Below are 24,177 nucleotides of genomic sequence, written 5' to 3' on the forward strand. Positions count from 1 at the left end.
CAGTGCTGATGTTTCAATAGTCAGTCTGCATTTCCATCTTCTTGTTTCTCATTACCATAAAAGTAGCTGCTCCTGCAGCAGGTTTATTAACCACATGGTGCAATCAAGAAGATTAATACAGTTGAAAGGACTTTTTGAAGATATGAGATGGATTTTCAAAGAAGGAGAAGTGGGGGTTTTGTCCAAATCTCTTTAGACATCTTTGAAAATCTGTTGCCTAATATCGCAAGCAGTCTGCTATCATTTTCTACTCAGTACACTTGGAAAAAGAGAATTATACTAAAATTGTTTCTGTAGAGCCTAAATCAAACAGTATTTTTGCTCTCCCTAAGCAGACTAGAAAACTGGTTCTAAATTCAGTTGCAATCTGATGTGATTAGTAAGATTCCCATACAGGTTTAGATGCAGTCATAAGGCTGCAGTCATTCCTAGTGGCATCACAAAGTGAGGGTGGTATGAGTTCCTCAAAATTGTTGGTGCAGTGGTACTGTGCCTTTGTCCACTATCCACAGGGCAGAAGGGTTTTTATAAGAATCAAGTCCTAAATTCAGAGTCACACTGTGCTTCATGTGGGTGAGGACACAGAGTGACTCCCAACTGACTTTGAGATGCTGTGTGAAAAGGAATCTAAACCTCAAGGACCAAAAGCAAAGGAAGACAGAGCAAGCTTGACTTTGTGGCCTACTGGGCAAGCTGTTTTCTTTCTTTTATATTCCTGCTGTGACTTTCAATTTTTTCTGTAATCCATAACTGCAAAATCAATGAACAGTCTGGGGAGCAGGATCCTGAAGAAGGAATTCTGCCTACCTGAGCACCTTATCTGCTGGTCCTGAGTCAGGCATGCTCTTGGGGATCCACATTCCTTTCTATACAAAGTTCAAGATCTTGTCTGAAGCTGCTTGAACAATTAATGAAAAGTAAGAGCTTATTTAAAACCATTCATCCCACAAGACTAATGGGGCCTTTCTGGGAGATTGTAGATGTTCCTCTGCTCTCTCGCATCAGCAGCCCCTGTCCTTACCTGAAACCTCAGGTTCTGAGCCTGTGTGCCCTGCCCAGCTGATGGTTTTCATAAAATGCTGATTTTTCATAAAACTTGTAGAAATTTGGTACCCTTGATGTCTGCCACATTTGGATGAAACGGCCCCTTGAGTTCAGCTGGAAGTGTGAAAGGGAGTGCAAAGCCAATAAGCAGAGACAGGGACACAGTCACAGAATCCTGTTTCTCTTAAGGAGCTGCATATAAATATAATGCTTAGTTTTGCATTAAAAATAGCAGATTTTTTCTTTTCCTTCCATGTAAGGTGCAAATTGGTGCTTTCAATGCCCAGTGCTCATGATGTGACACGGTAAAATTTGCTGTGTTAGATTTTGCATTTGAGAAAATGTATTTCTCTTCCTGAATTGCTCACGAGAAATGTGCAGTAACCCAGGAAGGTGGGATCTGTTAAAATGGCACAATGACAGAAGATCAGAACTAACTCCACCAACTTTTTAATCATTTGCCTAATGTTGCTACATCCTAATAGCAAAGATGTGTCACTTCCTTGTTAGTGACTCCCAGTCAATGAGAGGAAAGTGTCCTGCAGGTGTTTGTTTTATAAGTTACTCCACAACTGTGTTTTAGTAAATAATCAAAGGTATTTTTTGCAAGTCAAAACAGCTGGTTCTCGTGCTGCTAACATCATGTAATACTGTAGGAGTAGCTGCACAGTGATAAATAGTTGTGAACTTTGAAGAGTGGCAGGAAAGGGAAATGCTGTGAAGTCCAGGGCAGAAGGGAACTGTATAATCCAACTGTGATATTTGCTTATCCAGTGCTGTGCATATGGAGGAGGCAGGAGTCCTGCGTGGAGGACCAGCAGGGCCTGATCAGCAGTGGCCAACAGTCTCCAGTGCTACAGCAGGTAAGGATGTGAAAATCCAGAATATTTGTGAAGAACTAATGTTAACTGCAGTAGACCTCCTAATGCTTCTAGTTAATTTTTCCTCTGTTTGATATCTCTGAGTGAAGACCCTCAGGTGAGCTCAGCTGGTCAGAGCATGGTGCTAATAACCCCAAGGCTGTGGGCTCAATCCCTGTGTGAGATAGGAGCCATTCACTTAGGACTTGGACTTGATGATCCTTGTGGATCCCTTCCAACTCCGAATATTCTGTGATCTGGATATAAAGTTCTTGTAAATTAATCTGTGGAATCTAAATAGAGTGGAACAACAAAGCATAAAATCCATCTTTTTCTTTACTCAGTCTCAGATGAGCACTGGAGATAAGAGTCCCTGATCCCAGCTTTCACCCTGCTTTTGGAGGTTACTGGTTTGTGTAATGGAATGATGGAATAATGGTTCAGTTCTGATGTGTGTATTCAGGTGTGTGTATTCCAGAGCTGATTTGCCCTCCATTTCAAAAGAGCAGTAAAACTGGGCTAGGAGCTTATCAGTTTTCCTTTTGTTATTTTTACAAAGCCAGTAAATCTCTTTGAATGTCTCTTCTCATTTTACTTTCCTGTGGTGAAATCAGACCTAATTTTTTTGCTAGCTGTTTTCATTCACTAATACACGATGATGGAAACTAAAAGGTTATTTATTTGTCAAAATAAATTACTAAAAGCATGGTTTAGAATGCAGCTTTATTTACTCTGTCACTGACTGATGACTTCACAGCAGTCAATAAGAATTGACAGAGGGTTCTCATGGAGTTTAGAAAAAAAATCACCTGGATGTTTTGCAGTACAGACAAAAAAAATATTCTCACTTTTGATTTTGGAGCAGGAACAGTGTAGAGACATAGAGGAGCAGTCAGTTACTGTTTTCAGCTGTGTCCAAACTAAACTGTAAACTCAGTGGATGCCCTATGTAGGGTGATGAGCCCTGGATGGCAGCTCTGTGAGCACTGCCAGTCAGGAATTCAAATGAGGAGTGATGCTCATATCACAGAGGCAGCTCAAATGCTGGGAAGTGGGGTCTCCAGGAGAAAAATATGATAGTTGCTTTGTTTAATCTTTTTGGTGCAAACTTTTCTTTCTACTTAAAGGGGAATTTCACCTGAATAAGGGGCTAAGGAACAACTCGAGGATTTGCAATCACAGTTACAACATCCACAAATTAATGGTGCCCAGCAAAACCTGCACTTGTGTTGGAGAAGGGCTGTTTGCAGAAACAGATTTGAAAATTAATTTAATATATAATGGGCCCCTGGGCTATCACCTGGGGCTTGTGTGCCCTTCCTTCTGTTGCAGGGTTGCAGGAAGACACAGCCTTTGCAGAATATGAGGGGTGTGTGACTATTGAGCTTGCATTTGAAAATGTCACCACAAGTACACTCTAACCTTTGCAAGGGGTTCCCTCAGGCTTTCAGCTGCACTAATCATCCTTGACTGAGCACTCAGTGTATTGCCTTACACCAGTTCAATATGGATACAAACATTCCCCAGATGTTTGCTTGCTGGTACTGCCAATTTCCAGGCACCTGAATGTAAGGGCAAAGGTAGGATGGTTCTGTCATCCGAGAAGGTCCATTGACATTTGGGTTCCAGAGCCCTGTTCCATTATCTGGAGTCCTTCTTGCTCTTCTTTTTTGGGTCTTATCATTTTAGACTTGCTTGGGGAACCTGAACATCTCTTTGTTTGAGCAGAAGTAACCCTTGGCTCTAATGCTGCTCCCCTCCGTGACTTGTGAGGCACTTGTGCAATGAATGCATCCCTGCACAAAGATTATTTTGTCTTTGTCCACTCCCAAGGGATTAGTGACCCTGATATTACATTAATTAGACTTTTTTTTTGGTAGTGGGTTTCAGATAATATTCTTCTCCTCTCTTTGTACCCAAAAGCTGTAGATATCCCTGATCCTTAATAGCAAACAGGTGTTTAATGGAGAAACGTCAGGATTAATTAGCTTTGGTAGCCTCAGCACATCACATACTTAGCAAATTACTACCACTGATTTAGAATCTTGCCTATAGTTTCCCACAGATCTCTCTTCCAGTGGTTCTTTCTTTTTTTGTTATTAGGTTCAAGACCTGTAATAACAAGTCAAGTGTTAAATCTGTAAATCCTTAGTTCCTAATATATAGCTGAACTTGAACATCATCACCTGTTTTTCAGCAAACATGGGTTGCCCAAGCAAAACCTGGTCCTTATTTGACTGACAGCATTCCTGTTGACTTTATTAATATTTCATCCATGCAAAGGACAGTGAATTTGGATCTGGCAGTTTTTAATTGTGTTTGCACCTTCTTAGGCACCAGTCCAACAGATTTTAGGTTTGCAGTTGGGAAACTTCCAGGTGAGGTGGGACAGGAAGGTTCAAACTCCCTCTGGCTTTGAGTTTAGCTCTCTGGGGCATGCTATTAGTCCCCCACATGCTGTATAGTGAGTTCAGGGAATGAAGACAGATTTCTGGTTCCTGCTCTATGTCCTTTGACAGTTTTGACAATTCTATCAGACTTTGGATGACCACTAATCTGAATGAACTCTGTTTTTTTGATCACTGACTCAGAATAAAAGGAGCTTGATTGGCAAAAATGGTGAGAGCTCATAACAGAAACTAGGATGAACAGAAATTTTGCTCTAGACATAAAACACTGAAGATTTCTGAATAAATCAGACTTATGAATAATTCAGAGCTTAGAGTTAGTAGGCATTAGACAAATCTGCGTGTATTTCTCTGTGCTGCTGGTTCCAATCTACAAAACAGAACTGGTGTAATGCAAATGCTTCACAAAAACAGTCTAAAGATGGTTTCATAGCACAAGCAAGACCCAGGAGAACAATAAGGATTTGTGATGAAAAACAGTCATGAGAAATTTCAAATCCTGTATTCAACGTAGACTTTATGTGTGTGCAGTAAATAAGACACTGGGCCACACACCATTTGTAGAGAGGGGAAAATAAAATACTTCCATTCAGACAGTTCTGTAAAAGATGAAAGGATCTCATGCTAAAATCAGCATCTGAAATTTGTCAGTGTGTAGGCGAAGCTATGGGTGAAATACTGGCATCTCTGAAGTCCATGTCAGGTAGCCCACAGACTTTCAGGAAATTAGGATTTCAGTGTCTACCCTTACAAATATGCACAAGGGACTGAATTAAGATTGCCTAGGCAAATGCCATCCTAAAATACAGTAATTTTGTACGTCTGCTTTTGCAGTGGTAACATTCTTCTAAATATATCTGCTATTTCTTTTCCTTTTCTCAGGGAATTAGCTGGGGAGGAGAGGTGATAACCCTGTTTTTTAAAGCTCCAACAGATCATTGTCCTTCCTGTGCTGGGGCCCCAGAGTTGGATGCAGTGCAATTATTTTAACAGAGCCTGCCTGCACTGACTGGGCTCTCCCAAGGGTGCGAGGACACCAGACAGCCCATCATGGACTGGTTGGGAGCACTGCAGAAAGAAATTTTTCCCTGTGAGGGTGGTGAGGCCCTGGCACAGGGTGCCCAGAGAATCTGTGGCTGTCTCATCCCTGGAAGTGTTCAAGGCCAGTTTGTATGGGGCTTGGAGCAACCTGGGCTAGTGGAAGGTGTCCCATGGCAAGGGTGTGAAACAAGATGATTTATAAGGTCCCTTTATACAAAGCTCTTTGCATCCCATCACCCCAAATCGGACTAATTCAGTGTTTTTCCTCTGAAATTTGTGTGTCTCACAGCTTTTCCTGGTTTTATTCAGTTTTTCCTGCTGTTCCTTACTTCCTGCCTAACTGTGACCTTCTCACATGTGCCATGCTAGCTAGGGGTGTTCCTTGCCCACTTACCCCTAGACTTGGGTTTATGCGGGGAACTACAGTTTCTCTGGAATATTTGTATTGTTCTCAGAGGATGGTTCCTGCTGCAATCACCTGGAATGCAGGCAAGCTCCATTGATGGGGCATGAGATGCAGAATAAGTGATGAATTCTGAAAATTAAATGTGAGGCAACTGTAAATATGTCAAATAAGCAAAATGGCCTGAAAGGTAAAGTCAGTCTTCCTCGTGAGTTTTGTACTGCTGGTTTGGGGTAGGGTGTTGTGAACAGAATGACTGTGGGAAAACTGTGAAGAAAGGAGAGGGGTTCTTGTGTGGATTTTAAGAAAAATGTCCAAGAATGCCTTGATAGGGAAAGAAATCATTATAATTGTCCACTGTTAGTTGTGGCAATCCCAATTCTCTGTTTCACAGACTACTTTGGATGTCAAGCAAGTAAATCCAACCTGAATAAGAATATTGTATCTGAAAGAGATACTTTGTCCCAATGAAACTGTGATAAGGGCCCAGATGAGATACAGGATGATAGTGTAAGGAGAGATCCGAGCAGATCTCTAAGGGCATGAGAGGGGACACCAGTATAAAGCTTGCATAGAAAGGTGAACACAGAGGATCTGGTAGAGAGAAACAATTGGAAGAGATGCCAGAAGGTCTGCAGGAGGCAGATAGCATTGGGAATGGCACAGTGTCGATTTTTAAGTGACTACTGAGCACAGGTCACTGGAAGAAAGATTGGCACACTGGGGCTGGGTAATAGATAGTGATGAGTGGGACAGAAAGCTGCACCGCAGTTGTTCTTTTCATGGAATGCCCATTTGACATTGTCTGCATCTTTGAGTTCATGTAACAGCAGCACAGAAGGAATGAAAAGTATTGGGGGAGTGTTGACTCTCACTGTTGGAGCAGACACTGGTCTTCAAATCAGGCAGGCATTATGGTAGAAGCTCACAGGGTCCCACAGCACTGTCACAAAGCTCTTGGCCCCTGAATTAGTCTTCTGAAAATCAGGTTTAAAGAGCCTAAGAAAATAACTCAGAGGATGATGAGACCTAAGTTGTGACATATTTCATATGATAAAGCTTTACACTGTGGCTGTAAGTGGAGGACAATTTCTTCCTAAATGTCAGTGAGTTTCTATTCTCCTTCTTCAAATGACCTTCCTCATCTACAGAAAAAGGGTGCGATTAAGACTCATCAAGCAGTCACTGCAAAGAATGTTCAGGGGCTGAAAGTGCTGTTTCTTTGAGACTGTTAAAGGTTAATTTACAAATAACAGCAGAGTACACTGCTCTGGCTTAGCTTTAGCAGTTCATTGATTAAAGCTATAAAAGATAATAACTAATTAGCAACCCAGAATACAAAACTGGGTTCTTGGTTTGTTGCAGGATGCTGCAGCTGTTTAAAATGGAAGGAGCTAGAAAATGCAGCTGTGCATATCTAAAGCCTCTTCCTATTTTTTAAGTTAATAACCAGTTTTCTGTGGAATTTCATAATTCCAGCCTTCAAAACCAGAAATATATAGAAAGCAAAATATCAGCCCTAAAATCCATACCTCGAGTGGTCTAAGAAACACTGTGATAGTATGAGTAGTATTTTAAAGAACAGAATAGGGGGAATACAGAACAGCCTAGTTATTTCTGTTTCTCATGATAATTAGTCTTCAAATCAGTGATTTAATAAATTCCCAAAATGAACGTCCTAAGCAGCTCCTAAGACTACATAGGAAAGTACCACAGAGCTTTTGTTCACAGCCTCTTGTATCATGGAAAAAGTCATCCCCACTAAGCACACTGAAGTAATTATTTGAAGCTGCAGTATCTATCAGCTCAGTGGAGTCTGGGGAAGGAAATCATGCCAGCTTACTTGGGTAGATGCAGTGCAACGACACAAACTGAAATAGAAATGATCTGCAAGGGTTATATAGGGCTACATCCCTTTCTTTTATTTTATGTTTAGATTTTGGTCATTGAATTCTCAAGTCAATTCCAGCCAGTTGCTGAGACCTTCGACATGATGTACAGTCCTCAGTTTTGCCCCTATTCCCAAAACACTTCATTCCCAGGACATTCCCTGCATACTTCCTGCTTTTTGGCTTTCCACTTCTGTTTGCTCCATTTTCACTCCTTTCTTGTTACCTATCTGGTTTGCCAAGTATGTACCTCTCTCTCTTTCTAAATTTTCTTGTTTATTCCTTCCATCTAATGACTTTGGTTTCTTCCTGCTCATCTGTCCACTGTCTCCCCTCTGTACTGTTATTTCAGGAAGGTTGAAATGTAGATCACCAGCTTGGCCCCACATCACCTTTTCAATATTTCATACTGAACTAAGAATTTTCAGGGGTAAATGCTTCTCATTTTGACAGCCTGATGGAAGCTGGAGAGGACTGAGAATTTCAAATGCTACTTGGACTGAAGAAAAGCATTTTGAAATCGAAAGGATTTGTTCAAAAGAGCATGTCGAAAGTACATATTTTTATGACAGATGCAACTTGATATACTGATCAAAGCTGATGACTGTTATGACCAGAAACTCATCTGCTTCACCCCATCCAAACTGTGGTTGAGCCAGCACTTTGGTCTTTCAATATTTGGAGTTGGGACTGGGTAAATTAATAGGTTAGTTTAGATTTCTGTTCAGCTGAGTGAGCAAAGAAAGGAGGGGGTGATAGATGATATTATACAGAAAGTGCAGTCATGACTTGGCTAAAGTTAAATTTACTTTCTGTTAATTTATCTTCCTCTTAGCTGCAAAACCCTCATGACTGACCTGAAATAGTGCTTGTGATCTTTATCAAGGGGTCCATTACTTTTCAGCAGCGTGTACCAAGTAAATGAGATGACATGGATGAGAGATTTAATAGCGTGTAATACCTTAGTCCTTGAAGGCTCAGTGTGAGGAAAAAAAGATAGGACTCATCAGAATTTGGAAAAGGCTAATGCTGGAAACTTCTAGATTGTGTGGTCTCTTTGACTTAATGTATTTGAATAAGACTTTGTGTTAATTTTGACTGTCAAAGCAATGGTCTTGGAAGAGTTTATGTCTTCATGTACAATGGCCAGTTCTTGATTTCACCTGCTGCAAATATTTGTGAGAAGAATTTACCTTTCTCATTAGGCCCAGGCAATGCAGAATGCATTTGTGCATCTCATCATTTAGTCCAGACCCTGTCTATGTGCATCTTTCCATTTGGATTGGGGCCACATTTGTCCCTGACTGGAGCCAGTTGTTGAATTTTCCCAGCTGGAGATGAAGTCCAACTTCTGATCCCCCCATGGGGTGATTGTTTCAGTGAAGGTTTCTTAAAGGTAGGACTGATAGCTGCAGCTGAGATGTTAATAACACTGGGGACCTGCAAATTTTCTAAAACCAGGAATGAAGTAAGAGTAAAGGAGGCAGAAGGCTAGAGGTTTTCTGTGACTGAACAACATGAAGAAAGTCTTCTGAAACTGTGGACAAAAGCTGCTGCAGCTCCAGACTTTGTCATTTTAAGAACTGATAAAGAGATTTTACATAAGCAGTTTATCTGGCTATAATTTCTATGTTTAGGCACTAGGAGAAAGTTTAATAGCAATAACTGCTTGTCTACTTAATTCCTCCTTTCCTGTAATAATCTTTTTGCTTTCTCAAAATGGAGGTTAAATTCACAATTAAGAAATAAAAATACTTCTCATAACTGAGAAAAACATAAAAGGGGGGGGGGGGGGGGGCAAATGTAACATTTGCCAGATGATGTGATTACTTCTTCAACATCTGGTAGGAAATTATTTTATAAGTACAAGAAAGTGAGATTTTCAAATCTAAGCAACTTTTTCACTGTCTTTTGCATTAGACATGTGTTTCTTTGTGATCTTGGTAACAATACCAGTGAGTTTGCCTTGTCTGCCTACTGGTAATATTTTGCAGCTACACAGAAGACATAGATTTTTATTCCTGTCTTTATTATTTTCTCAGCAGTTTCAATAAATAAATAGAAAAATCACTCCCTTGCCACTGTACTACCTGGGGTTGTGATCTTGTCAGAACTTATAAACTAAACAGGTGTTTATCTGGTCAGTACTTCAGGGAATTGATGGTAATCAAATTGTTTCCACTTGAGGTTACAGCTGCTTTATTTTTTCCCTGTTGTGCCTCGCTTTTGTGTGCATGGTTTGGGGGTTGTTTTTTATCTCTTCCTCTACTGCTGTGGGCTTAATTTTATTCTATTTTGATTTTTTTTTTAAAGAAAATATACTCAAGTAAATGTTAAAACAAACTATGGTATTTATGATCCCAGATGAATTTTAACCCTGTTGTCTCTTGCAATATACATTTTACTATCTGATAGAGAACAGATGGATAAAATAAGGACATTTATAAGTAATCCTAAGAAATTCTGATCTGGAATGTATTTATATTGCAAGTGATGGAAGCAGAAAAGAGGTTGAGGGAGTCCAGACCACTCTCTGATATTGAATCTTCTCTTAATGGATGTCTGCCTGTGTGCAGCACTTCGCTGTACACAAGGGTCATAAATGTATTTTTCATGTGTTTATTTTTGTAACCAGGCATTGCTTCAGCGTCTGTTGTTAATGTTGTAGTGTGGCAGTGCCTCTCAGGTCAGATGGTGCTACACAAAGCCCATACAAATAGCAAAAGACAAGCCTTGCCTTAAGGAACTTGCCACTGACATGAGCAGGGCAGACGAAGTCTGGGAACACAAGGGAAAGGACACGTTCATTATCCTGGTTTAAAAAGAGGAAAAACAAAGTACAGCAAAACTAAAATTACTCTTATCACAGAGTCCTCTATGGGGCTGTTGATCAGCATCTACCTGGCCCAAAATGTTCTCACTGAGCAAAAAATAACAGCATTGTCAGACTGTTTTGGGGCTCTCCCTCCCAGCTCCGTTCCAGCCTGCTGAGCCATGGAGAGTCCATTAGGTCAGGACTTCCTGAACACGGTGCAGGTATTGTTCCAGCCCTCCTGTTTCACTGCAGTGCTTACAGGCCCTGTGCTTGTGCAGTCAGACCTTTAGCAGCTCCCAAGCCCTGCTTTTTAAAGAGGCAAGCAGAGGCTGCTTCATGTTCCTCTCTTCATTGGAGAGAGACTTTTTACAGGAGCACGGAGTGACAGGACAAGGAGGAATTGCTTCACAATGACAGAGTAGGTTTAGATTAGATATTAGGAAGAAATTCTTTCCTTTGAGGGTGGTGCAGCCCTGGCACAGGGTGCCCAGAGAAGCTGTGGCTGCCCCTGGATCCCTGGCAGTGTCCAAGGCCAGGCTGGATGGGACTTGGAGCAACCTGGTCTAGTGGAAGGTGTCCCTGCTGATGGCAGGGAGGTTAAAATGACATGGTCTTCAAGGCCCCTTCCAACCCAAGCCATTCTATGATTCTTATAATGATGTTTCTCTCTTTTGAACCTCTCTGATCTCTTGGCCGTCCCCTTGTTTTGTTGAGACTCCAGAACAGGGCTGCATGAGGCAGAGAAAGCAATACGTGGATGTTTTTCCATCACACATTCTGGCTATTTATGTAACATTGACCTAGAGATGCTGATTTTACTTCAAGAGCTAAACCCTGAACTCATTTGGTCATTACTTGTGTGCACTTGGAGGGTGTAATGAGAGATGTAGAACAGCAATAGCAGCACGCAAAGGCTTCCCCTTCATTATGGGGATTTAATACTCAGAAAATCAAGGCTCTGGCTGTGGAGGAAATGAATCTGAATGCAGCTTCTCTGCTCTTGTCTTATATAATTACAGTCAGCCATCCCTAAAAGCATCCCCTCTTAGCATGCACACGCAACTAGCAAAATAAATGGGTTGATTAGGAAGCAAAAAAAACCAGACCAGAAACCCTTTGTGGTCTTGTGGAAACTGTTCCTATGTGCTTATGCTGAGAAAAAGAATGTGCTGCTTCTGTTTGCACAGGTGGATAGAACAGGTTCAGAGAACACAAGGGAGACCTGGTGCAGCCTGAATGTCCCCACTCAGCATGCAGTGCTGGGGTCAGATACAAAGAGGTGACCAGAGCAAACCAGTTAACAGCAGCAGGTCATCCCACAACAAAGCTGTGGAGACTGGAGCTAGAACAGAAATGACTGAGAGTGGTGTGAAGATGACAAAATTAACTGGCTTGTATTTTTATTGAGTTGGTTACTAGGAACAGGATAAGCACTTCAAAAGAATAAGGGTGTGGAGTGACAGGACAAGGGGGGTTGGCTTCAAACGTAGAGTAGGTTTAGGTTGGATGTTAAGAAGTTCTTTCTTCTTAATAAGAAGGGTGGTGAGGTACTGACACAGGTTGCCCAGAGAAAATGCAGCTGCTCCATCCCTGGAAGTGTTAGAGGCCAGGGGCTTGGAGGAACCTGGGATAGTGGAAAGTGTCCCTGCCCATGGCAGGGGTTGGGACTAACTGAGCTTTAAGGTCCCTTCCACGCCAAGCCCTTCTATGATTTGCTGTTTGTGTCCCAGTTCTGTCTCATGTGACTTCTTTTTGGGTTGTTCTGAAAAGGAGTCTTTGAAAAAGCAAGATTTGTTTCCTGACAAACAAATCCTGTGCCAATGGATTCAGAGACTCTCTTGTGGTGTGTGTGCTATCCTGCAGCATAGAGTGAGGTGGGATTTGAGGGGCTGCAAAGGGAGTTCAAACTCCATTTATAGGTCAGACCTCAGGTGTATAATACTGAAGCACACGGAAAACAGGCTGCTGTCCTGGCTGGGAGTGGCGCTAATTAGATACCTAATTGTGCAGCTAATCTCCTTAGGCTCACTTAGACAATTAAGGGCAAGAGAGGTCCTCTGCCCTTCCATCTCTGCATTTGTCCCTGTGGTTACTAGAGCTGGCCAAGGGATTTTGCCTTAGGTAGGTTATGCCTTCTTATCCTGTAACCCCACCTCCTTGGCTTAGTGCCTGGTCCTTTGGAGGGCTTATTCTAGCTAAATTATTCAAACCTTGAAAAAAGAAACAGCTAGTTATTTCCAAGATGCAAACTCTGATCTTCAAGTAATTTCGTATTTCAGCAGTTTTTTCATATGCAGAAAAATCAGCAGTTTTTTCATATGCAGATTTTTAATGCATTGAGAGGCACTTGAAAATCCAGAACCCAGACTACACTTACAAACAATCAGGAAAGCCATGAGCCTTCTTTAGTTCCCTTGATTAAATTGTCTGATGTTTTTGTTCCATATAATCGCTTGAATATGGTAGCAGAGTTTAAAGGAAGAATGTTGTAAGACACAGTAAAATGAAAGAAGTTTTGACCAAAGGCAGTGAGTGAAAAATGGCAAAATAAATATTGAAAATATTTTCATAAGACTGAAAAATGCAGAATAAACAATTCCTCCCCCAATTTTCCTTCAAACCCTGCCTGTAGACCTTACAACTTTGCTTTTAAGAACCGAAATCCAAACTGGAATTTTCTTTACCAAGGAACATTACACATTAAACACATCTCGGGATTTGCGGTCGCAGAGTACATTCTTCTCCCTCCTGCTCTCTGCTTTTCACCATCTCGTGCTGCATTTGTGATCCAGTATGCTCTCAGGAGCAAGAGACTGACATTTTAGTGGTAAATCAATTTGCACACCCATAGTGGTGGTTAAGTGGTCATAATTAATAACTACAGCAGCCGAATTGTCCACACCATTCCATTTCAAACTGCTCCTGTTGTCCTCTCTGACAATATAAGCAGACAGGCTCCAATGGTTACAGTGTCCTTTCCAAATGCCCAGAGTCAAATGTCTTCAGTCACATGTAGAGGATAAATTCTCTCAAAAAAACCTGTGACTGCATCATGCATAGACTATCAGCAAGAGGAGTGGGCCAGCACCAGCCTGCTGATTCGGTTTCCAGGTGATTTGTTCTCTCTGGTTACCATGCATAATGTCATCTCTTCACGGTGAAAATTACCTGTTCTCAGTAGATTATTATCTTGCTGCAAATTTATGCTAAGTAGGTAGCAGGGTCTCCCACATGCGTAGCTGGAAACCAAAGAATTAAAATAAATTAATAACATTAGTGTCAGATTATCTGCTTCATTTATGCCCAGACTTCAGTTAGGGGAAATAAAGCACCGTGAGGAACATTGCCTTTTGCTTTTAATTGAACTGATTTTCTGTGGGGCAAGAAAGGTGGCAGTTTCACAAGGACCACACGTGCTGGTGACTGCTCTGGGTCCCTGCCTTTTCCCCTCTGAAGAGTGCAGGTGCAGTTAGACAGTAAAACTATTTTCAGCAGTGAAGTCTGGAGACAGAACAAAGCATATTTCTGTTGTTCCACACTGTAAATCAGTACATCCGTCCTGGTGTACAGGCTTTCAAACTGCACCTGGACCTAGCCAGGAGACCTGTAAATGGCAAAGAGAGCTGCTTACTTCTGGGCTAACAGGCAAGGTAATTTGGTGATCTTAATCCAGTTCCCCACTGGCAATTTGCCACGTCGGAGAAAACACTGTCACAGCTGAAACTAATTGGCAGCCCTAGCAGGGAGGCCAGTGGGTTGTGCAGACTAAATCCATGCAGGTCAACTTCTGATCTTCTCTGAGGCATGTTGGCTAGACAGTGTGATGGAAAGCTCGGAGCATTTCTGCCAGCTTTGTAGCTGGTCTCAGTGGAAAAGATATTCCCAGCCATAAATACTGATGCTCCGAGTGTTTACTTCTTGGTGCATTTTTATGAATCTTGAAATTATATGTCAAATATAATTTTAAAAGCTTAGTGCTCATCAAGGTCTACAGTTAACCTCGTTATTCTTGCCTGGGTTTTCTCCTTTTACCATTCACAGATGGCAAGAATTTGTAACAGACATTGCAGAAACTGTGTCTGGCTCCTTCATAGCTACGATGTGAGGTCAGCTCTGGCTTTGATCTCCTTTGATGATAGCTCCATTGTAATCTGCAGATCCTCCTTTCCATTTGTTCATTTCCCCTGACTAATTTGATTAAGTACTAGTTTAAGAGCTCTTCATCATTTTTCCATGTGGAATAAAAAATCATCAGAGGATGGAATGTAGGTAAAATAAAACGTAGGTGTTACTAATTTACCAGTCAGCCTAAGATTGCACTTGTGCATTAAAGAAGAGGAGGAGGCAGTTAAAGGTTCTGAAGTCTCGCTCTGAGAGGAGCTGAAGCAACCCTGTAACTGGTGCTCAGTATAAAATCACTGCTGAATTGGCCTTCAGAGTTGCTAGGAAACCAAAATAAAAATCCCTAGTCTGTAACGCACAGATGTCATGAGCATGACAGAATTTTGCTGCTCTTCCTCTTTTTTTTTTTTCCTTCCTTGGTGGAGGATGGAGAGAAGCTGCACAAACCAGTTTGAAGAAAACATTAGGAAGCTGATTTCTGTCCTGATGTCTGTAGTCCTACCTGCAAGTAATTTTACTTTTTAGAAAGAGCTGTGTTTCAACTTTAGGAAGAGCTTGGATGCATTTCAGGGGGGTTATGTGTACTAAAAGAATGGCTTTATGTTGTTCCCTATCAGTTTCTACCTGTCTAGGTCTCTTCCTGGAAGTGTTCAAGGCCAGGTTGGACGAGGCTTGGAGCAACCTGGGGTAGTGGAAGGTGTCCCTGCCCATGGCATGGGTTTGGAATGAGATGAGGTTTAAGGTCCCTTCTAATCCAGGCTATTGTATGAAATCTTGGGATTTTTTGTTCTGCTTTTCTTTTAGTTCTTGCCATATATTCCAGTCCTTTATCAAATCAGCGTTGCTTTTCCCCTGACTATAGAATTAGCTGGTTCAGGGAACTGCTCTGCCTGAAGAGGCTTGTGTAGGCTCGATTTTCAACTCAATTAGCTGCTGCTGAGAACTCATACTGGCACAAAAGGGGTTAGGGATACCACAGACAATGCGTGGAACTGCATGTTCAGAACAAAGGTCTGTTGTACTTGTAGAGAATCAGACTTGTGAAAACAAGGCAGAAAGGGGAAACAAGAACTGATCTTGTTGTAGTGTTGATCAGAACAGATAATGAAAAGCAAAGAAAGATAAGGACCTGCATTATTTGAGTAAGAAAAATGCAAACAATGAAAGAGATACTATGTCTAAGAATAATAAAGCATTTGATAAGGGGTTTGAGAAGTATAGTAACCCCCTGAAAAAATTATTTCTTCTAAAATATGTTGTGTCTGAAGTGTATTTATGGACTAGAATGTTGAATAGAAATATGCTTGAGGAATATAGAACTCCAGCACTTGATACATCGAATTTAGAAATTACAGATGAGATGCAGATGAGTTACAGCTATGCTGTAACAAGTTAGACAAGCGAGAAACTAAAAATCAGAAAAAAACCCAGAAGATGAGGTTTTGGTTGAACTTCAATCTCCTGTGGTTTCAATGATAGCATCCCAGTGATAGTTGGTCACACAAACTTGTGAGCTCAAGCAAATTCTGGTGGAGAGAAGTGATGTGTTACACTCAATTTGTCATTTCCTTGAGCAGGTAGTTAAAGATCAGCTGAACTATGTTCACTAAGTCCCTTTTTCACTATTATTCAAGTAGTCTTATCATCCCTCCTGGAGATGCTGTTTTGCAGCTGGAAGTGAAAAAACCCAGACCCATGACTTCTCAGTTAAGACCTTTGTCCTTTGCTGGGAAAGACCAGCAGTGATACTGAGTATGGAAGAAGATTTACTCCAAGTCTGGATACAGCAGCCATCCAGTCTTAAACAAACCAGGTAGAAGAATCCACCTGGTAATGTGGAAACGTATGATGAAGATCACACCTATGGCATGATTTTGCAGACCCAGACAGCCTCAGTAGATATCCTCACCACAAAGAGCTGCCAGGCATTCAGCTGCTGTCTGGGCAGCCTGATCAATGACTAATTCCATTTCAGATGGATTGTGCTGCCAGCTGCAATATAATCAGCAGTGCTGATAAGCAGCAATACTAGATTGGAGAACGTGACCGAACATTGTATTAACGTTTAGTGGCTGGTGGGCAGTTGCAGGCTGCTGGCAAGAAACCCACTAACCATGAGAATTACTTGGAATTCATCATAGTAGGCAGAGTCACTCTTGCATGTGGCTGCAGTGTTGCCTGAACATATTCACAAGAGAGAAGGGAGAACTCATTTGTGTTCTTCCTCCCCTTCCATTCCCTCTAATGATACGTTTCTTAAACCAAGCTGAAGTCAGAACAGAGTCCACCATTCATGAAACTACTAAAATGCAGTGGCCATCAGATGCAGTGGCACCACTGTAGAAAGAACAGAGTGTGAAGAAAGGAAATTGGTATCTTTGTTACAATTAGAAAAGCAAATCCACAACTAAATAATTATTTAAAAACTTGTGGGTAAGCTGAGAATCATTATTGGCACCCCATTGATGACAATGTCAGCTATTTCCACCGTCTGAGGACCGAGTGTCCAGCCCAAGGCAGTATTTCCTGACTGAGGTGCCAGAACTCTGTTCTGTCAGACAGAACGAGCTGTCTGGTTTTGCCTCAGCTTTTGGGAGGCATTTCTGGGAGTAAGTGCTCAAGGGCATTAGGGCTTGAAAAAAAATTTATTGGTATATGCAGACAATAGAGGAACTCCAAGACATCTGAATGGCACCCAGTGGCACTGAATTACCATTTACTGGGAAAGGTAGCAAGCCTAGAGAAAAATCCTCATATCATACCCTAGAAAGGGGGTATGTAGGCAACCAGAGGCCTGGAAATGAGGGAAAATCTTCCATGAATGTTTATCTAGTACTTTCCATGGAAAGTGAGGCTGCTCAAGTGATTGTTCTCTCCTTACGTGGGCTGACCAGTCATCCTCCCACCAGCACCTGCTCGTGTTAAAAAACTAAAATTCTGAGGAGACTCTTAATTGGAGACCCCAATTATCTGTGTCTTTTAAAATCTTATTTTTAGCTCAATCACCCAACCTAGTTGATATCTTTCCCAAGTGATACACAGTGCCCAGAAAGCCACAGAATTTATTTTTCTTCCAAACCTTTAATCAGTCTTTGATGCTACTGCTTGGGATTTAGGAAAGATGCTGATGGATTCTGCCAAAAGTGGACGAGATTGTATTGGACTCTGCTGTTAAGATACAGCCTGGGAATTGGAGAAAACAGTAATTAAATATTTGCTCTACCATTTTGAGTTCATGGCAATAACCTTTCATTTGAGCTGTGCAGAGCATTATACTTGAGCAGATCCTTGAAAAGTAATTATTACCAACCACACGTGCAGAGCCCAGTAGTTAAAGGTCATCAAATTTTAAAAAAATTAAACTTCTTGTTTATTTTTTCTACATCATTAGAGTTGTGATTATTTTTTTCTTCCTTCCCTCCCTTGCCCAGCTTTTTCTAAAGCCATAGGGATTATAAACTTGATTTTGTTCAATTCTGTGATTATGTAATGCTGGAGCAGCCTTTGAGCCTTCAAAACTCTAGCAGCCATCATGTAGCATGCACAAAATGAGAGAACTGGGCATTTTGCACTTCAGAGTAATTAGTGGTGAAAAGTGGAGCTGTGTTAATTCTGCCATATTCATTTTTGTGGACATTTTGTGACTTTTGGAAGCACAACTATTCACATCCTGTGTTAGATTAATAGTTAAGGTCAGCTCAGATACTCAGTGTATTACTCTTGAACTGGCAAATAAACGTTCTTGTGCAGCAGAGCTTGCTTTCTGCTCTGCCATATGCTGAGTTTTAGGCTTTCTGGTCTGGATACAAAGTCCTACTTTCCCAGGGGAACTGAGGAGACAAGAAATGATTTTGGTTTGAGTGCCCTTTATTTGATCTGCAAAGTGGCAGCTGTTGCAGGGTTTTTTCCATACAGAAGATGTGATCTGAGACCGTGCAATTCTCATGGCAAATATGACAAATATACACCATGAATTAAGGCAAGTGCAATATTTGGATGCTGAGGTCAATTTAGTATTTGTGAACGGGAGCAAATTGTTGCACCTGCCAGTGAGGTCTCCTGTTTGCTGCAGAGAAGAGGTGCTGGGCAGAAATTCTACCTCCTTTGCAGACCTGCTTTATCTGTGACCTGGAAGAATCCAGGCTAGCAACCACTGGCTAATTCTTATTTAGGTGTTAATAAGTCTTTGTTTCTCTGCTGAGTTTGGCATCACCACTTGACAGAGACTCATCACTTCATAACACGTGTGCTGGGAGGAATAAGGTGCAGCAGATTCTGGGATCTGGGAGTGAAAGCTTCCAAATCATGCTAATAACTAAAGTTCTTGAAATACAGACAGTGTCACACATTTGGGTTTTCAGAATAACTCCAGTACACCTTTATGCTGAGACAACAATTTGAACATACAAACAGAGTTTCCAGATGAGAATGTCACTGCCTAATCGGGAGAAACATATTCAGGTCAAGTGCCAGATACAGTTATGCAGGATACCAGTGTTGGTCCACACAGCCTTTAGGGAAGCTGCACAATCCTGGAATACTGAAAAAGAATCCAGAATCCAGTGCATAGCTTTGAAGGAAGCCATCAGAAGATATTTTTCTATCTTGCAGACCATGATTATTGATTACGCAGTTCTGTGATTCTCAGAAGTGAACTCTTCATTGACTGGAATTAGATTTATGAAGGCAGTTGCTTTCTCTGCAGCATGTTCTGTTTGTCACAGATGCCTGGGTAAGGGAAAGCACCTGTTATGAAATGCATGATGGTGTAGAGAACAGGATGGATAAACAGACCATGAAATTGTATTGGGTCAGTCCTATGCCGCCACTTCCAAACACTCAAAACTTAAGTCTCAAGTGACTTCCTTTTGTTTGTTTTCCAGTGCATTAACAGCCAAAATTCTTTTTTTTAAGGTTTGGGGTTTCTTTATTCCTACATGAAACCTGAGATTCTCACAAAACTACTGATACTTTAATGAAGTGACCTGTCAAGGTTGAATGGGTATGACATGATTCCACATTGCAAAGACTGGAGACACAAAAATCCCACGTGGAGTTCGCTACCCCACATGGGTAGAAAAAACTAAGTGAGAAAATCCAGGCTGCAATTTATGCTTTTTCATTATTTAATTGTGTTTAAAATACAGCAGCCACGAGGGAACAAGCTTGATTCCTTTCTCTTCTGTTAGTCTATGGTAGTGCCACCTGCTCAGCATTTTTCTATCTTAATGCAGCTTTTCTTATTGAACCCAAAGCAGAATTACCTGGAAGAGCAGCAGAAAACCTGCAGAGAGGCTTGTGATAGAGTGAGGATTAGGAGGCAGGAAATGGGTGATTCACTCTGGCTTCTGAAGACAAGCATGAAATCAAAGCTGTGGGCAGGAGTGGGAAGGATATTTGGGAGGAGTATGAACTGATTCCTGAGTTATTTATAGAGGGGGAAGAGTGGGTTTTGCCTTAAGAAAGCTCTGCAGGTCTGGGTGCAGTTGCAGACATATTTGTGCAAACAGGAGACTTTGGGTGGAAGGAGAAACAGAAGATTCCTACTGTGTCTGCGGATTTATGAGTTTATCTGAACTTCTTCAGTAATGGTGAAGCCACCCCACTTGGTATATTTTGGTGAAAGTCTGAGGCCCTGAAGAGAGCAGCTGAGCAATTAACACAATATTTTCAGTCATTGCAAACAGTTGTTTTGTTGTCATATTGTTGGCTTTCCCTCTCACTTCTTTTTTAAGTTTTGTTTGTATCTCTAAAAAATATGTGCCGAGGGAAAGCTCTGACCACTGCAAGAAAAGAGAGTAAAGCCATCATAATTAATTTTTGTGTAATTGATTCCCTCAGGTACTAAAAGCTGCATGGCTCATTTCAGTAGAATCATAGAGTCACAGAATGGTTTGGGTTGGAAGGGACCTTAAAGATCATCTTGTTTCACCCCCCCTGCCATGGGCAGGGACACCTTCCACTAGCCCAGATTGCTCCAGGCCCCATCCAACCTGGCCTTGGACATTTCCAGGGATCCAGGGGCAGCCACAGCTTCTCTGGGCACCCTGTGCCAGGGCCTGCCCACCCTCCCAGGAAAGAATTTCTCCTGTAACCTAAATTTCCCCTATTTCGGTTTGAATCCATTCCCTCATGTCCTGTGACTACAGTTCCTGATGAAGAGTCTCTCTCTGGTATTTGATATTGAGCCTAAATATTTGTCCTGTCTCCAGGTATTGTCCCTGCCTGAAGATTGACACTTTAAGCTTTAAGCAACTGGCAGATCTGCTCAAGCACAGAGATAAAAATCTGTTTGCCTCTTCACTGAGTTGTTTCACTAGAGATGCAAATTGGATGATTGCTGAGGCAAAAATGGTCCATAGCTGCTTGTGGAAGATCTGCAGGCATGATTATCCTGTTTTTTTGCAAGAAGAGCTATTAAATATTCGTGCTAGTTTCAGGAAATATGCACACATGTTTTTGAATATCAAATTGTGTGCCTCCCTGGTGAGTAGAATGAACTAGATCAACCAGAGCATTTCAAAGCATCCTTTTGCTGTCTTTCCTCCTCGGTGCAGAGTATATCTGCTTTGACTGTGCTTCCTCGAGCCTTGAAGCTGCTGCAGAAATTCCAGCCACTGAGCAGCTGCGTGCATGCTTGAATGAAGTGTGTGCTATTCCATGTGTCAGCAGGAAGCGATATAAATAGAGCTTTTTTCTCCTTGTTGTCATGGTCTGTGTTTCCACTGGCGACCCCAAGCTATTTCTTCTTCAAGTCTGGTGTAAAGGGAACGCATTTAAGTGATGTTTGGTGCTGCAGTTGTGGATCATAGAGAGCATATGAAGCAATTTAAGGAATGCAGCCATTTACACCTAGTGCTTAGTTGGGCAAGGTGTTATCAAGATTAATGAATGGCAGCTCTTGCTGCTGTCCAGGCAACTGGCATTTTGCTGCAGAAGTTGGTTCTCCCCCCCACCCCTCCCCCCTTCCCTTTATGGTGAGGGAAAAATATTAAAATAGCTGAAAAAATCCCCTTTTATGGAACTGTCAGGTTGCACAGTCTGAGGATGAAGCATTTTTGACTTTGTGCTCCTTCTGACACATTCTGGTCTCACACCTTTGCAGTGAAAAGTTGCCAACTCATACACCAAAGCTGAGACATGACTCCACAGTCACAGAAAGACAAGGAGCCACTGGAGAGGATCCAGTGGGGGCCACAAAGATGATGAGGGGTCTGGAGCATTGCTCTTATAAGGAGAGACTGTAGAAGCTGGGCCTGTTTAGTCTGGAGAAAGGAAGACTGAGAGGGGATCTCATTAATGCATATAACTACCTCCAAGGGGTGTCAGAGGATGGTTCCAGACTCTTTTCAGTGGTGCCCAGCGACAGGACAAGGAGTAATGGCCATAAGCTAAACCATGAAAACTTCCATCTCAACACAAGGAAGAACTTCATTACGTTAAGGTGGCAGAGCACTGGAACAGCTGCTCCTGGAGGTTGTGGAGTCCCCCTCTCTGGAGGCATTCCAAACCCACCCGGACACTTCCCATGTAACCTGCCCCAGGTGCCCCTGCCTTGGCAGGGGGGTTGGACTGGATGATCTCCAGAGGTCCCTTCCAATCCTAACAACTCTGTGACAGCACTCACTCAGCTACTTCCAGATGAGTTGATAATGTAAGAAGCCCTTTCCTCCATGATCTGACCTGGTAGTGGTGGGATTGAAAAAGATGCTGGGAAAGTAGAGTCTGATGTGTAAAATTCAGAAGTCAGTCACCACCTCAAAAATTGCAGAAACTCAAAACAAATGACCCAGTTTTATATTAACATGGACACGTATAATACACACAATTACAATAGGAAAATGGAAGTGTGAAGTTTAATTCCGTGTTAAAATAATTTAAAAATATTCTACATGTAGATTTCACCAGATGGTAAATTAAAATTCCGTTTGAAGTGAAGGATTCAGGAAGCAATAACATCACCTTTTAGCCTTTATGAACACTGAGATCTTTTAAATGTTTCTATTCTTTGACAGCTTGTCCTAGTTACCTGAGCATATGACACATTTCCTGAAAGGAAAATAACTATGCTATCAATCCAGATACAGTCTGTCCTTGATTTTTTCCCTGCCTATTCATTTAAAGGAATCACAAGTAAAAGAAATTTTCTCCAATTTAATCAGGGTAGGGTTTTTTCCTAAGTCAGCCTCCATTAAGCAATAATGTGGAAACAAAGTTAATTTCCCCTTCTTTGCTCTCAGATACCCATTTTACATCCATTACAATCTATGTGTAATAATTAATTTCCCAGATTTGATCTTCCTGTTCATTTCGAGCCAGGTCTTCCATTTTTAATATTTCCTTTGGAGAAGTGAAATGGCAGGAATATTAAATAAATAAGTTTTGGATATGTTACTACAACTATCTGAGCCTTTCTAGAAAGAGAGTTCATTAGCAAATGAGCAGTTCCTGAGTATAATATAAAGCATCATTTTATGTGGAAGGACAAATCTGAGCCACTTCTCCAATTGTTCCATTGAGGGAACAATTCTTGGCTTAAAGCGTGACTGGGGCCATAAAACTAAAATCAAAAATATTGAAATACAAAGCATATAATTTACTAACTCTTACACTGGGATGATGAGTGGTCTATTCTGAAGTGGTTATGGTGATCGAGTGAAATAGCTCTACCCACTTTCTCTGTGTTAGGCTCCAGAGAGCCTCCCAGACTTAATACTTGCCATCTGATGAATATTTAAGAAAGTGTAGTCTGAGACAAGTCACAAAGGCAGCTGCAACTCTTAAAGTGCCTTTTGCAGTGTGCTGCCATTCATTTCGATCAAACAAATTTGATCTTAGCTTTACTTAGATAACCATACCTTAATATTCCCTAATTGTGCATTATCCCCCCCCAAGTGATCTTTTTGTTAAGTTTATTTTGTTTCAGTATTATGTGCCCTTTACAGCATATCACCTAGCAGTGATTTCAATCTGTGTGACCAAGTCGAATAAAGCACTGAACAAGTTAGGAGGTTCATAAACACGTTTAAATGTAATTTTAACAACCATCCAGAGCTGGGTTTTGATATTTGATAGATCTGCATGGAGAATTACAGCTATAAAAGTCCGCTGAAAATCTAATTTGTCATATGGCTCCATTTTGAGAAGACACCTTTAGCTGCAGCAGAGGACAGAGAGAAGGTTTGGCTCTGTGATCCAGTAGGTCCAGACTTCCAGAGCAGTCAGGCAGGTTCATTTCATCAGCACCAAAAAATCTGCTTTAAAGGGTTAAAGGCCCAGATGATTCTCAGTGATCATAGCACCTGGATTTACCTACAACCCGAGAAAAAATCCTCCAAATGTGGGCCTTGCGAGCACTTGAAAGAGCAAAACTATTTCTGCAGTAGGAGAAGGGATGTGGGGAGGCTTTGCAAGGTCACCTCCATTTTCTTCTCGAAGAATGTTTAAAGGTTTCTGAAAAAGAGAGAAATTATGTAGCATGCTTATCCAGGGGGCTTATCATATTGTATTAGCACTTACTCATCACATTTAATTAAGATTCCTTTTTAACTGATGTGGAATATTCTTAGCTCCATTCATCCCCTGTCAGTAAAAA

General features: G+C 41.5%; 1 protein-coding gene across 4 annotated transcripts in view; it reads left to right on the forward strand.

The window, feature by feature from the left end:
- The window catches only part of LOC125333588 (protocadherin alpha-C2-like), a 91,874-nt gene that overhangs the window by 53,168 nt on the left and 14,529 nt on the right, over positions 1-24,177 (forward strand). For all 4 annotated transcript variants that reach the window (XM_048319570.1, XM_048319569.1, XM_048319568.1 and 1 more), the window contains exon 3: positions 1,819-1,907. In XM_048319570.1, coding sequence (XP_048175527.1) covers positions 1,819-1,907 — 89 coding nt within the window. The remainder of the gene's footprint in view (positions 1-1,818; positions 1,908-24,177) is intronic.

The sequence above is a fragment of the Corvus hawaiiensis genome, chromosome 15, assembly GCF_020740725.1.
Source record: "Corvus hawaiiensis isolate bCorHaw1 chromosome 15, bCorHaw1.pri.cur, whole genome shotgun sequence".
Taxonomy (NCBI): Eukaryota; Metazoa; Chordata; class Aves; order Passeriformes; family Corvidae; genus Corvus; species Corvus hawaiiensis.